Here is a 15,313-nt window from a genome sequence, read left to right on the forward strand (position 1 = left end):
AGGCCAGGGGGTCACCGCCACATGTCTCCCCTTTGCCTGCAGACAGGGCACTCTGGTTCTGCCAAGGTTGCAAAGGCCTGGAAAGAAAGACTTACTCTTTGGTTGTTTGAAGGAAAACCAGAGAAGTCCCTACAAAGTGCTAGAAACCGGCCAGTGGCCTTCAGTGCGATCCAACACAGCTATTTAGAAGGGCGGTAAAGTTGGAGGGGGCTTCTCCACTAGGCTGTGAACAAAGGAGATTGTCTTTAAATCTCCTGACAGAAACTAAGCAACATGTGGACGATTGCACAATTTTTCTCCTTACTGGCAAGGAAAGAGAGAACCCTTAAATAGACTAATAGGAAATGTGACATTCTGCGTTCTCTTTGACAAAACATACACTTTCCTAAGTGGTTCCAGCAGCGCTCAGGAGGAAAGAGAAAAGCCAAGGCCCCGCAGGCCTGGGGTGGCCAGGTCCCTGGGGCAGGACGGCCAGAGTCTGCTCAGAGCCAGGCCACCCTCAGCCGGCACCGCATCTAAAGCCCTGGCCCCAGCTTTCCCGGCAGCTGTGCGGGAAGACAACGCAGGGGACCGCCGTACACATTTTTAAAGTATTGAGAAAGTACCTAGAATTACTCACCTTTCAAGATGACAGAAACAGAACTTTACCACCAAAGATACATGTAAAAGATTTTCCAAATAATACACTTTACGAAAAAGGGAAACCGACGCCAGGAGGCCGGCTGAGCTAGAGCAGAGAGCGTACAGGCAGGTGGGTGCACAGACCTCACCGGCAGGCCCTCCGTGCCAGGGGTGAGGAGTGCCGGGACCGCCAGCCGCGTGCACCCGTGCGGGGCCCGGACCCGAGGGCGGTGCAGCTGAGCCTGTCACGCCTGGCTCTCCAAGAAGCCCCCTGGAGCCCCGCCTGCCCAAGCTCGGACCACCGGGCTCTGATTCAAGGCACTGGGAGGCTTGAGTGAGTCAGAGTCACAGAGGACTGACACAGTCCTGGCACCATCATATGCACGCACGTGCAGCAAGAGGTTCCTGGACAAAGAGCAGATCGCATCTCAAGGAAAGAACTTCTAGAACTGAAAAGTATCAACGGGGAAACGAAACATGAGCTGACGAGGTATGACAGAAAGACGAATGGCTTCCCAAGGACAGATCCGAGGACAGGACACACTCATGACACAGACAGAAACAGAGATGGGAAATGGTTCAGAGCTACCAAGGTCCAAATGTCCCAGCTGACAGTTCCAGAGCTCACGGCATCACCTCCCGGATGAAAGATGCAAATCCACAGAGCCAAGCAGTCCGTCCCATTCCCAGCTGGGCGAGGAGACGAACGCAAGCTCAAGGCAGGGGTGAAGCTGGAAGAGCAGCCACAGAGAAATGGCGGCAGACGTGTCAGCAGCCGTCCTGGAATGTCACCCCTTGAGCGTGGACAAGGAACATGTGTCAAGGGGGACACCGGAAGAGTGGGCCGAGGTAAACACAAGAACGTTTGAGAGATACAATGGGAAGCACGCAGCCAGGTCAACAACAGCTGCCTGAAATCATAACATCTAACACGTGGGCCTTCAGCAGAGGCAGAACTAACATAAGGGAAACGGCGCGCGAGCTGGAAGGAGCCACAGAGAGTCAGGGTGTCCCAAGGTCCTTGTGCTACAGAAGAGAGGATTAAGATAATTTTATTTATTTATAATTTGTTATGTTTATTTTTAAGAGAGAGAGAGTGTGTGCAAGAAGGGGAAGGGCAGAGAGAGAGGGAGACACCGAATCCAGAGCAGGCTCCAGGCTCTGAGCTGTCAGCACACAGCCTGACGTGGGGCTCGAACTCACAAGCTGTGAGATCGTGACCGGAGCCGAAGTCAGATACTCAACCGACTGAGCCACCCAGGCACCCAAGATAATTTTAAATCTAGGTGTGGTTAAGTTAACATAGAAGGCTAAAACCTAAGGGTAACTAATAAAAGAACAGAAATGGTTTATAAATTTCCGAATCATTAGAGACGAAAGTTTGGAATAAGAAAACCAATTAAGAAACAGACATCGAAAAGAAAAAGCCACACACTTACATGTACACACACAAATCCCCTCCACAAAAGACAAAGTTAAAAAAAAAATAAAGACAACAGAAATAAAGACAACACAAGCCAGTCCAAACGCATCAGTCATACTAATAAACACAAATATATTAAACCCATCAGTTAAAAGAAAGATTTATTAATTAGCAAACTGGATTTGAGAAATCCCGCTCTAGGAAGCTTACAAGAGACATGCCTGAAAGTATAAGGATGTGAAGAAGTGGGCAGTAATAGAAGAAAAGGAAATGGAAACCAGGCCAGTGCTAACCTAAAGAAGACCAAACAGACTTTAGGGGGAAAGCCCCCCGGAACAAGAAAGCACGATTAGGCACACCAAGAGCAACTGATCAAGGACACGAGATTCGGGAAGATAAACACTCTGTGTGTTCCAATAAAAAGGCACAAACACAGAGCAAACGTGAAGTGAAATTGGCAGAGCTCCAGTCACACAGAGAAACACGCCTTCTCAGTCACGGACAGGTCGGCAGACAAAATACCAGGAAAGACAGACACTCACAAGCTTGAACAGAAAATGCACTTTTAAAAGCACACTACAACATCTATCTGCTGTGCACATACAGCAGAAGGTTAACAGTAGAGTCTGGGCGGCGGACAGGCATGTGCGTGCTGCTCAGGCCTTTCAACTTGCTGTGTGTCTGAATTTTTTCCTAGTAAGTGACTGGAAGGAAATGACCTTACACCAGCCTACAAAGACAGTCTCTACAAAAGCCAAAGAAGCTGTTACCACACAGACCCTTAAAAAGAACTCCTTAAAAAAATTATCTGCACATTTGCAAATGTGAAGATCGAAATAAATCCACAAAGGTTTTAGAATAAACATCAGGTCTAGGGCGCCTGGGTGGCCCAGTTGGTTAAGCGTCCGACTTAGGCTCAGGTCATGATCTCGGGTCCGTGGGTTCAAGCCCCGTGTCGGACTCTGTGCGGACAACTCAGAGCCTGGAACCTCCTTCGGATTCTGTGTCTCCCTCTCTCTGCCCCTCCCCTGCTCGTGCTCTGTCTCTCAAAAATAAACAAACATTAAGAAAAAATTAAGACAAACCAGAATAAACATCAAGTCTTGAAATTCAAAACCGAAATGAAAATGCTGACACATTTTACTACACTAAAAAAACAAAGAAAAAAAGGGGCAACTGAGTGGCTCAGTTAGTGGAGTCAATGACTCCTGATTTCAGCTCAGGTCATGACTCCAGGGTCATGGGATCAAGCCCTGTATTGGGCTCCTCGCGGAGCCTGGAGCCTGAGATTCTCTGCCTGCCCCTCTCCCTGGCGCGTGTGCGCTCTCTCTCTCTCTCTCTCCCCCTCTCTCTCTCTCTCTCAAAAAAACCCACAAAAAATACAACACAAAGTAAGAACAAGTCCTGTGTGATGAAAGACGTCTGATCACAGTTGACGGACAAAGACAATTTGGGAAGAACATACAGAACAAATACTATAAACACAGTTAATATGACAAAAACCTCTTAAGAAAAAAACATAAATATACTGGAAAAACTGGTAAGAAATACAGCCAATTAAAAAAAAAAAGGAATATGAAGTGGCCCATGTATGGGAAGGTATTCAACAGTAATCGGCCTGAAGTACATAAAACAAGCTATTATTTGTTGTCCAACAGGCCAAACGAACATCGCCTCGTGCGCCTCACCCGTCTGGTGGACGGAGGCGCTGACGTGCAGTCACTGAAAACGTGTCTCCAGGCTGCTCGTCTGTTAAACCACGTGCTCCATGCGCTAAGAATATTCATGAAGACTGAGACCTCGAAGGTGGCTGACACTAACTGCTGGGATCCGCCCACTTTTATGTTAGGTGACGGGGTGGTTCCGATGTTGTCCAGCTGGAATGTATTACTATCTCTGGACACACGTAAAAACTATCTATTTCCAAAGGCTCAAAGCTAAGTTAACAGATGCACTCTGAAATTCCTTTACTAAAACTCTGCAATGACCGTAAACAGTATGGTGTTCATGCCACCTGGCGAGCTCCGGCCGGACCGTGATCACAGCGGGAAGGAGGGCAAACATGAAGTCGGGGCCGGCACAAGTCCGCACGAGGACCCCGGAGCACACAGCGAGGACAGTCCGTGTGCAAGCAGGACCTGGGCCCAGGTACTCGGCCGAAGGAGCGTCTCGGCCGGCCCGTCGCCCAGAGAGAGGGCGGCCACACAAGTGACACGACTTTGCGGGCCCACCAGAGGGAGGCTGACCCCAGCAACGCAGGGAGCAGCACGGTCACACCCCGAACTCCAGCCCCCACATCCGCCCCGCTCTTCCTTACCTAGCGTGTCTGTTCTACGTAAACAGCAGACCTGCTAAGAACACGCAACATTCCCCTCGTCGTAACGGCTAACTCCACTTTTCCCCCCCACACGCTCTAACAAGGCGCGTGATCCCGAAACTGTGCTGCGCCCATTTCTCCCGTAACAGGAGCACAGGCCCCTGCCTGGACAGTAAGTACCCCACAGTCCCCACTTCCCGGGCCCACCCATCGGGGCCCCACCCGGGTCCTCTGCTCCTGTCACCTCAATTTCTGTAATCTTTACAAATAAGCCAACTTTATGCCAACTCTAGTGCGATCTTTGACTTTCATTTCAAACAGACCTTGAACTGAAAACTCCTGTCTGCAAATAGAGCAGCCACCAGCCCGCCTTGACAGATACCTGCTTCTTCATTTTCCTTCTTCCAACTATCTGTCCTTGCTGCTACAGATGCATCAATGCCCAGTCTGTGGAGGTTTCACTTGGGCCCCTGATGTCCTGTGCTCCGTGTCCCTTTTACAGTATGCCTGGCTCCCTTCATCCTGTGACATCACAGTTCCTGCTGTGGCCTCGCAGACACAGGGCAGATACGGCTCACACCATCTGTTCCCAGTCACTGCAACAAGATGGGCTTCCGTGGTGACCCCAAGGACGCGCACAGGTGGCTTCTGTACCCTGTCACTAACTGCCAGGTTATTTATAATCCGGGACCTTCTCAGACTTCATGGCACTATCCACCATGGGCCAGACCTCTTCAGATCGTCGTATCTACCTACTCGCTGGCTTTTCACCCCTCTAGCCCTAAGCCCACATTTCTCTTTCCTTTTCATTTAAAAAACCTGCATGTTTCCTGGAGCGCCTGGGTGGCTCAGCTGGTTAAGCATCCAACTTCGGCTCAGGTCACGATCTCGCGGTTCGTGAGTTTGAGCCCCACGTCGGACACTGTGTCTGAAAAGCTCAGAGCCTGCTTCGGATTCTGTGTCTCCCTCTCTCTGCCCCTCCCCTGCTCCCGCTCTCTTTATCTCAAAAATAAATAAACATTAAAAACATTAAAAAGCATGCAGGTTCCCTCAGAACTAGCTCCTCCACAAACAGAACCTCTTCCTGTGACCAGTATCCCTGGTGGCCCAGGACAGAAACCAGGAGAGCCCTGGGATCCCTCCTTAGGCTCCTTACCCAAGTCGACCAGCCAGCCAGACACACAGACTCCAGCTCTGGCCACCGCCCTCCTGACTGCTGGGGCCGCTACGCCCACGACACAGCCTCGCTCCTTCTCAAGTGGACAGGGGGGATGCAAGGTGTCTTGGTTCTTTGCTTCTATTTTTAATTTTCATTGATAAAATTCCAATCCCGCAAATACAGAGCTCTGAATCACAAACCTCCTCGAACCACTGTCCCGCCTAAGAGGGCTCAGCAGCCGGCCGCCGATGTCAAGGACCAAGCCCTTGTGAAGAAGGACCCGCCCCCTCACAGCGAACTGAGGGTTTTCTAGCTACTGATTGTTCCTGTTTCTGCACCTTCACAAAGTCTCATCGAACCCGCCCACATTCCTTCTCCGAGACGGGGTGACCACACCTGCTGTGACACCACGTCAGACATCAAGTACCAGGCCCCCCATGCGTCCTCCAAGTACTGCTAGTTCAGCTTCTAGCACACTACTCCACGATCCTGCTTACTTGTCGGAGCCCAGCCTCTAGCTGCGAGCCTCCTGAGGGCAGACAGTTTGCATGATTCATCTCTGAATCTCCAGCACTCCGCGGCCAATGGCTCGGCAGGTGCCTAGTGACGTCTGTTAAGTGAACTAATGAGTAAAAGCTAAATGGACAAAGGAACAACCAACCAAATAATCAAATAACCAAACAGGTAAAACTATTCCTGCTTTTCCTGAACCTCCACTCGAACTGGGGACAAGCCCAGTATCGTCTAAGACAAGATCCTCAGTGATTCCTCCGATTCTGGTCATCTGTATTTTAAGCACCAAGAGTCTGGAAGGCTGAAGAATGTGGCAACTGTAAACAAAAATCGAAACCATAGCGAATGTTAGTTGCTCTCTTTTTAGGTTATTAATGGCATCACGGCTTCTACGCCGTCTACTAAACGTCAGGAAAAATTCTACCTAAAATAATTCTGCCTGCTAAGACATCCTAGCTGATCTCAACTCTTTCACTCATCTCCAACCAACTGCTGTTCACCCTACCCTGTCCGTTAAGGGGCACAACATATGTATAGATGGCGTTCGGATAAACACAGGCAGAGCACTTGGGAAGTGTCCTCTGTGCTGCACGCGGTCACGGACCCCAGGCGGACACACCGCATTCAGAAATCAGGCCGTGAACTGGCTCTCAGAGCCTCAAACAGGACAGACGGCCCAGGTGGTACTCATTCAGCCCTCACAGCCTGGCAGAAAGGAGGCTCATGTTAATTATAAAAAATAACCATCGCATCTAATGCAACCAGTTATTACCTCAAATGGTTGTACCTGCTCTGTAACTAATTTCCAAAAATGTTTATTTTCTACTCTTATATGTAAATGACCCCACCTCCCCTGCAAAGTCTTGCTGTCAAAATGGCAGGGGTCCTCCCCTGTGTGGCAGGGGTCGGGCTCCAAGAGAGTCCAAGCAACATGCGGAGTCAGTTCAAGTTGCCATCACAGCAGGGTAGTGACGGACAACCTTTTACTTTATTTTGCCACGTCTCCCAAATACCACAAGGAGTCAGTTCAGTAACAACAGAGCCAGAAAAAGTTGGTGTTGGCCACACGTGGCACCACTGCTAATCACGCTAACAGCGGCCTTTACCGGGACATAATAAACATCAACTCTCTTTTGCCGCACTGATTATCAAAAAGATGAAGAACAGAATTCCAGCCTCCCCAGACACAGGCTCCAGCATGGCTCACATGCATTTAATACAAACCAATACAACAGTCTAAGACATAAGTTAATTCCATTATCAGAAAATTTTCCAGTTATTGTAAATATTCTGATACATGAGCAAAAAGGAACTCACACATCTCACTCTGTTTTGGAAAAAACCCTTTGTAAATGTATCCGGAGAATATACGTAAAGGCTGAATCGGTAATTCTGAATTCGATGCGAACCACAAGTGAAACCTCACCCCAGTGTGATTCAATCTACAGAGATACAATGGCCTGAAGACATCTGTCAAAAAATTAAACTGTCAGTTCACACAATTGCTGTTATGAAGAATGCTTTCCTTAGAAAAACTTTCTTTCTTCCAGATCTAACGGTTTTAGAAGCAGTAGTATTTCAGGTTCTGAAGCGAACTTGAAGTAAACAGCAAGCCCGGGGTCTGAAGGTGCTCGCGGCACGGGGTACTCACTCTAACACCTCATAGTTGGACTTCTTCTCTAGCGCGTTGCCTCGCATCTCCCAATACGAGCGCCTAAAACGGGGAGACACACATTGACACACAAATGAGGAATTACTACGAGGAATCTCCATGTTGCTAAACAGTAACCACTTTGTGGCTCAGCCGCAAACGCCCGGATAAACTATGTGACAGAGACCGGATCTGACCTCCAGCATCATTCCCGTGCCCCAGTGAGGCCGAGGTCACTTAACACAGACTTCGTCCCTATTGGACAACCTGACTTTCTCTTCTGACGTGAAGCAGGTTTGACTCTTGGTAAAGAGGAGACACGAGACTCCAGGTCCGCTGCCTGCTGCCCTCGTCCCTTCTCTAGAGACTGCACCTACGAGCTAAGGGACAGCGGACTCCTGCTGCGGCCAGGCGAGCCTCACGCCCACTGCTGCAGACGCACGTGTGCCACGAAGGCCAACCGCACGGGCAGTAACGGGACAGATACTCTGGCGGGACAGAGGGGCCGGGCTCCTCTTGGGTAAGTGCCGTCCACCACTCTGAATGCTCACAGTCTGAATTCTACCTTCTTACCCCAAACTGCACGTTCAAGCAGTTTTGGGTCTTGCTGGAAACAAGTCCTGTCTCTACAAAACCTGCCATGAGTTGGGGGGCGGGGGGATTCCCTCTATACAAAAGCATAAACCCCAGCTGGAGCTGCTGTGGAGACGCTTTGGGAGACACGGACACTGCACATCCCTCAAGTCATCTCATAGAAGAAGACTCTGTTTCAAACCTGTCTGTAATAATAGAAATACTGGTTCTGTTTTTTAAATTGGCTTCTCTTTGGCCTACTTAAGATGGAAAGTAGTAGATTGAGACGGAAAATTAAAAAGGGCCCCAACTGGGTCACATAATTTGTTCTCTTGCTTTCTATCCGTGGCGGGGGGTGGGGGGGGGGTTGAAGGAAGGGTGGCTAGTGGGGTGGCTAATTTGTCAAGCTTTTTCTTCAGCATCTTATTTCATAATAAAGCCACTGGTACCGAGCAGGACGCAGAGGAGACGGATAAACGTGCCGTGGGAGGCCAGAGTGGGAGGGAGGGAGAGAGCTGTGTAGAAGCCGGAGCGGTACCTGGACCACTCACGTGCAAGCTGACGCCTCCTGAGCCCTGTCGCAGACAACACACGGCACGACCGTGTAGTAAGAAAAGCGTGCCCAAGGACACCTCTCAGTAACACCGGGAAGGGCCGGGAGTGGAGCAGGAGCGTGGACACTAGTGAGGGACGGCCTCTGCTACTTGGATATACAGTTACAGTCGAAGACACATTTTCAGGAGGAGTTGAGAGCTACGCTTAACCATCTTGGGGTCCTCGTAGAAAATGTTATCTAACAGCCTTATGCAATATAAAAAATGGTGATGGGGGGGGAATTATCACTGTTTTGAGGACATGTGATTAAATTTTGGCTAGTTTAACCAACTCATCTTAAACTAGCAGCAGCCCAGAGTAAATTTTAATTGAAAGCCTACCTGAAAACCGTAAAATATTATTTTATTCAAATTTTAAGATGGTAGCATAGGAGATAACGTATGACAAATGGTGACACACGTTCTCAGAAATAAGAAACATATTCTCAGATTTCCGCTTCCCTTAAACCTGCAACACGGGGGCCACTGGCCATATGTGGCTCTTTCTGTCTCAATTTACGTGATGTGCACTCGCACACGGCACCCCAGAGTACCCACTGGCTAGCGGCTGGCAACTGGGACATCGCACACCTGTCACCACAGGAAATCACTGCGGTGCGCTCTCACACCTGCTCACCCATGCGCAATGGTACGAATCACGCCATTCTAATTACAATGAAACATCTCTTTAAAAGACCCGAAGATTCCTGAAATAAGCACTGACAACCTAATTCAAAATCTCAGATTTTATTCGGTATTTGATTAATAATCTTTATGAGAAAAATGGAGATAGCTGGATAATTTCCAAAACTAACAAAGATGATGAACAAAGCCCTCAATGCACAGTTGCCACCTTACCGTATTTCTAGGCAGCCCAGCTTCAAAGCGATGTCCTGGTCCACCCGGTCAGCTATCTCCGACATGTAGTCACTTTTCACCTGCAGTGGGAAGGGATCGGGGAAACAAGGCCGTTTTAAAGAGCACACCGCAGAGGTACTCGCTCCGTGACTGTCTTTTAGATCTTGTAGAACCGTGATCTGTCTTTTAGAGTGCCTTTTAGGTCCTTTACACCGTGTCAATAATTACGGTAGAGGCTGGATATGAAAATGAGTAATGCCAAAAAGTGGTTAAAGAAATAAAACGGGCTCTTACTAAGAACCCATATACTCCACGAGCACTTCAACTTAAGAAGCAACTCACATCATCTGAACGAAAACCAGAAGGGATCTCCATTTCCCCGCAAACTTGCAGTGGATGTATTTCCTGAACTCAAACTACAGTCCCAACAGCATTCTTTGGATCCAAATGGCAAGGGCAGAAAATTCACATATTTCTTTTTTTTTTTTTTTTAACGTTTATTTTTGAGAGACAGAGCCTGAGCAGGGGAGGGGCAGAGAGGGAGGGAGACACAGAATCTGAAGAGGCTCCAGGCTCCGAGCTGTCAGCACAGAGCCCGACACGGGGCTCGAACCCACAAGCCGTGAGATCATGACCTGAGCCGAAGTCGGACACTCAACTGACTGAGCCACCCAGGCGCCCCAGAAAATTCACATGTTTCAAAATCCATTTAGCCCTGTGACTGACAGGCCCCCACCTCGCTACCGTGTGTAACTGACTAATCCACAAAGTCTTAACATGTGGAAAATCTACGACAAGGAGCAGAATCTAAAAACAATTCCACGGGCACCTTCTGCGTAATGATTACGCTCAACTAAAGTAACTGAGGGACTGACGGCAGCTCTGAGAGCACCTGTCAGTGTGAAGACACCTCCCAAGACAAAATACGTAAAATCTCCTCATAGATTAGCATTAAGAGATCGACACCCGCTACCGATTCGGTGATGGGAAGCACTATTCTGGGCCTCGGTTAGTGAAGTATTACCACGCCCCTAAAAGGAACTGCATTGTTCTCATTAGCAGGCCTGTATTACAAAAAACTGCACTCGATTATTATGAACTTGGCCCACGCAGACTTTTGTGGAAATCCGTCTCGTGTCTTACTAGAGAAGTATTTCCAAAAGCCTTGGTTTTGCCTCTTGGCTCAACACTAAAATATTTACACTTGGGCCCACTACAGAAAAAGTGTGTTGACCTCGGCCCTTGAAACAGATTCCAAAGATCCTGCTCTTCAACTATTACCTCCTAGCCTGTCGGTTCACCCGCTCAAAGGATTTCTACTCCCCAGTTCATGACTGTCTCCTTTGCATTAGAGATTTTGTCATCACGACTTTCCCTCACAAAGAACCTCAACTTCTCAGTCTGTCATCAACCCTTTATTCTGCCTGCCTGGCAACACCAACACGTAGGAACCAACCACCGCGTCCTTGTCCGCGCCTACTGCTGACCAACAGGAGAAACCACACGACAGCGTACGCTCGGCCTCAGTCCAGGACGGCGAACCTCGCACGGTGAGCGGAGACTGCCCGGGAGCTCGGCAGCGTCTGCCTAGGAAGTGCGTTGACACACGGATTCCCACTTCCTCCAGCCGATTCGCCACAGTCTTTCTTACACGGAAGAGAAAAGTCTTCGGACGGGAACATCCTCGTCAGCGTACTGAGACTCTAGAACCCGGTGTGAACGGTGCTCACCTACTCACTCCTCTCTCGCGGGGGAGGAGCGACGGCCACTCGCCCAGCAGTGGCCAGCCATCTGCGACTTCTGATCTGAACACCATTTCCTCTCAAAACCTCTGCCTCATGTTCTGCATTAGCACCTAGAGCGAGCTGGTCAATAATATCTCCTGACGAATGAGCGGGCAAATGAATCAATTAATAAAGGGCTCAAGGTGGGGTTTGGGTACCTCCGTGTGTAAATACTATTTTCCATGTAAGGAAGCGACAGTAACTTCTATAGGTGGCAGTTGGTGGGCACTGAAGACTGAGTCAGTGGGACTGATTTACTCAGTCCACGAAATGAAGTAAAAAGTTTTAATTCTAGAATCACTTTGTTTATACTTCAATTGGTCCTTTCTCCTACATACCAAAAAAACAAAACAAAACAAAACAAACAAAAAAAACCCAAATTTAAAAACTAAGTTTTTGCATCAGAAGTAGGTTTATTATTGAACAAGAAATAAAGGCCAAGAGATAAATCCAGACATGTGTTTACAGGAGTGAGAGAAATAGCACGGTTGTTCTGACTGAAACTGTTGATCTCGGTTTATGGTCTGGTGTGGACTTCAAAGAAACCACAGCAGAGCATCGATAACATGAGGAGTAAAAGTCATCATAACAAACTTATCTTAAAGCTTAACAATTTCTAAACAGTTTTCACAGGTGGAAAAATACAACACGTGCTTTATTTCATTCATCAAAACCAAATTCACGTTAGTTGCAGAAACGCAAAAAGGGAAAATTCTAATTGAACAATCTCTGTAGAAGATCCCTCTCTGAACATGACTTAAAAGCTCTGAGAGCTGTTTTCCTTGAGACACAGTCTACTGCCCTTGGCTCTCGGAGCTGTGTGCCCCTGGCCTGGGGTGACTGATGTGTCCTGCAGAGTGACCCGCGTGAATAGGCCATCGCAACAGACCCTCAGCTCCCCGCGGCCTTACCACAAGCCCTGTGGCCGCCTCCCTCTGTAGGAGCACTGACAGAGAGCCCACTAACGTTCCCTGAGGGTCCCTCCAGACATGGTGTCCTCTGAAACCACCAAGCATGCTCGCATCCTGATTTTACTTCTGGACTCTGGGTTATATACACTCAGTGTTCATTTCTAAGGCATTTCCTAACTACCTTTCACCTCCTACTAACTCCCAGCGGAATTCATTGCTTTCATTTGTGATACGGATGTCCTTTACTGAGCATGTAGGTGTGCGTATGAGTACAAACTTGCTTCCAGTAAATGCACGGAGCACGCTGGCAGGCCGCCTTCTGTGTGATGCCTTACGACACCCTTGTGGTAGCATCATCGTGAGTGGGGCACCACCATCGCCCCGGGTGAAGTCTCGGCACAAGCCTAACAAGAAAGGTGGTAACAGCAGAGCTCCCTATGATTTGAGGGACACTCACCAGGGCCCAGGTACTGAGCCAGGTGCTCCACACGTTTCTTCTTGGTTTTTTTTTAATGTTTATTTAATTTGAGAGAGACAGAGAGAGCACGCGTGCACTCAAGGGAGGGGCAGAGAAAGAAAGAGAAAGAGGGAGAGAGATAATCCCAAGCAGGCTCCGCACCGTCAGCGCAGAGCCCAACACAGGGCTCGAACCCACGAACTATAAGATTGTGACCTGAGCTGAAACCAAGAGTCAGATGCTTAACCGACTGAGCCACCCAGGCACCCATCACATGTCACTTACAATCTTTATGGTAACTCTTCAAGGTCAATAGTCCCATTTTACACATAAAGGTCAGAAAACTTAATTTACCCAAGGTCACACAGCAAGTGTTCTAAGAGTGAGGATTCACACACCAGACCCGCCAACCCCTATAAGTCAGGCTTCAGTGTGGGCACACACCGTCTCTGAGCTCTGTCACAGGGAAGGAGACCAGGGGCAGGTGGGGAACACAGCCCCACCCCGTCAGCCTGTTGCCTGCAGGGGCCTATGTAGCGGCTTCCCGCATACCGCCTGCTTCTCCTGACCACTGTCGTCGTGCTGATCTCAAGTCCAGCACGTCCGCAAGAGTCTTCAAAGAAAAGACCCCTGAAAACTGGTGCTTGGCTTTTTAAACTAATCTGTGTACATGACAATGTCAATTTCCTGCTTTAAGAGATAGGGTGCATTTGGACTTCCTTCTGTGGCAAGAACCGTATTTATAGCCGTGAGTTTTTTCAAATAACCCAAGTTCTGTACATCGTCCTAGCGAGTGACTAAGCTTGAGGGTCGTTTTGGGGACTCCACGACCGGGGTCTTCCTACCAATGTGAGGTCTGTCAAAGGCCCCACGGTGGACTGAAGGCAAATTTCTAAAGTCTTTCATACAGAAGGGTGATCAAGAAATGTGGGCTGACCAGTATAAATATGCAGGTTTACCTACGCCCTCAATAACATGAGTGCTCCTCGAATCAATAAAAACATATGGGAGTGGACAAAGAAGGGAGGAATGTACATTACTAAATCTATTAAATAAGTACAGAAAATATACCGTCTAATAACTCACGTTAGACTTACATTTATTTTGCCTTATTTCTGGAAAAGGACAGCTGATCATTCTCGAGTTGAAAATGTCAGGTATTAAACTAGAATCTCCCTCTTGGAGCTGCTCTCTCAAGACGCTTAACTTACAGAAAGCTTTACAGCCAAGAAAATACAGATAGAGAAATCAGTTTGTGATGACACAATTATCTGAATAAAAAGTAGTAAAAACAAAATGGGAGTACAAGGAACAGGCAGGCTGATCAACAGGAAGCCGTACACCCTGGAGCCTCACGTGTCTCCACAGCCAAGTCCAGACTCTGTGCCAGGAGTTCAGTTACAGTCCTGCCCTTTGGATCTTCTCTCAGGTTCCTGCTGGTGCTCCTTTTGCCACAGAAGTCACCATCATGTCACAGTGTTTTTAGGACAAAATGGATGGATATACAGTTGACACGGGAACACGTGTTTGAACCACCCAGATCCACCTACATGTGGATTTTTGGGTAAATACAGTAAGTACTGTAAATATATTTTCTCTTATTTTCTGAATATCACTTTTTGTCTCTAACTTAGCTTACTTTTCTGTAAGAACATCGTATATAATACAAATAGAATGTACAAAATACACGTTAACTGTTCCTATTATCTGTAAAGCTTCATTCTGATCAACACTAGGCTACTAATAGTTAAGTTATGGGGGAGTCAGAAGTTGTACGTGCATTTACGACTGTGCAGGGGGTCAGCACCCCTCACCTCTGCCTTGTTCAAGGGTTAACTATACTCGTTTTTTTTTTTTAATGTTTATTTATTTTTGAGAGAGACAGAGACAGAATGCGAGTGGGTTAGGGGCAGAGAGAGAGGGACACACAGAATCCGAAGCAGGCTCCAGGCTCTGAGCTGTCAGCACAGAGCCCGATGCGGGGCTCGAACTCACGAGCCATGAGATCGTGACCTGAGCTGAAGCCAGATGCTCAACCGACTGAACCACCCAGGCACCCCTGTACTCGTTTTAATCTTAAGCTACCTTTAAGAGAAAAAAATGACAGCCCCATGTCTGACCGATGCATCTTAAGCACTGAAAATTTCACCAGTGCCAAACGATTTCTATACAAGTTCTGCATCAATACAGATTTAGTCAATATGACAATTTCTTGACTAAACATGGACATGGTTCTTTCACCTAATGGCCACTACTATTTGCAAAAGGGTGCCAATCAAATACACTTTTAACAAATGAAATTTCAGAGTGATAAAGAATAAAACGTTATATGGCAAAGGACAAATTTGTATCAGGGTAAGACACACTTCCCTTGGTTTATAATGAGACGTTAGCTTTCGCATCAAAACTTACTTTCGTAAACTTCCGCTCTACAGTGAATAGGGTTATAACAA

The 15,313-nt window shown here is 47.9% G+C and overlaps 1 protein-coding gene across 6 annotated transcripts in view; it reads right to left on the reverse strand.

The window, feature by feature from the left end:
* The window catches only part of PTK2 (protein tyrosine kinase 2), a 257,109-nt gene that overhangs the window by 123,294 nt on the left and 118,502 nt on the right, over window positions 1–15,313 (reverse strand). For all 6 annotated transcript variants that reach the window (XM_047074237.1, XM_047074239.1, XM_047074240.1 and 3 more), the window contains 2 exons: window positions 9,709–9,788; window positions 7,685–7,747 (listed from right to left, as the gene is read on the reverse strand). In XM_047074237.1, coding sequence (XP_046930193.1) covers window positions 7,685–7,747; window positions 9,709–9,788 — 143 coding nt within the window. The remainder of the gene's footprint in view (window positions 1–7,684; window positions 7,748–9,708; window positions 9,789–15,313) is intronic.

The sequence above is a fragment of the Lynx rufus genome, unplaced genomic scaffold (assembly GCF_022079265.1).
Source record: "Lynx rufus isolate CCGP_SWC_20201006 ecotype Redwood Valley unplaced genomic scaffold, mLynRuf1.p SCAF_12, whole genome shotgun sequence".
Lineage (NCBI taxonomy): Eukaryota > Metazoa > Chordata > Mammalia > Carnivora > Felidae > Lynx > Lynx rufus.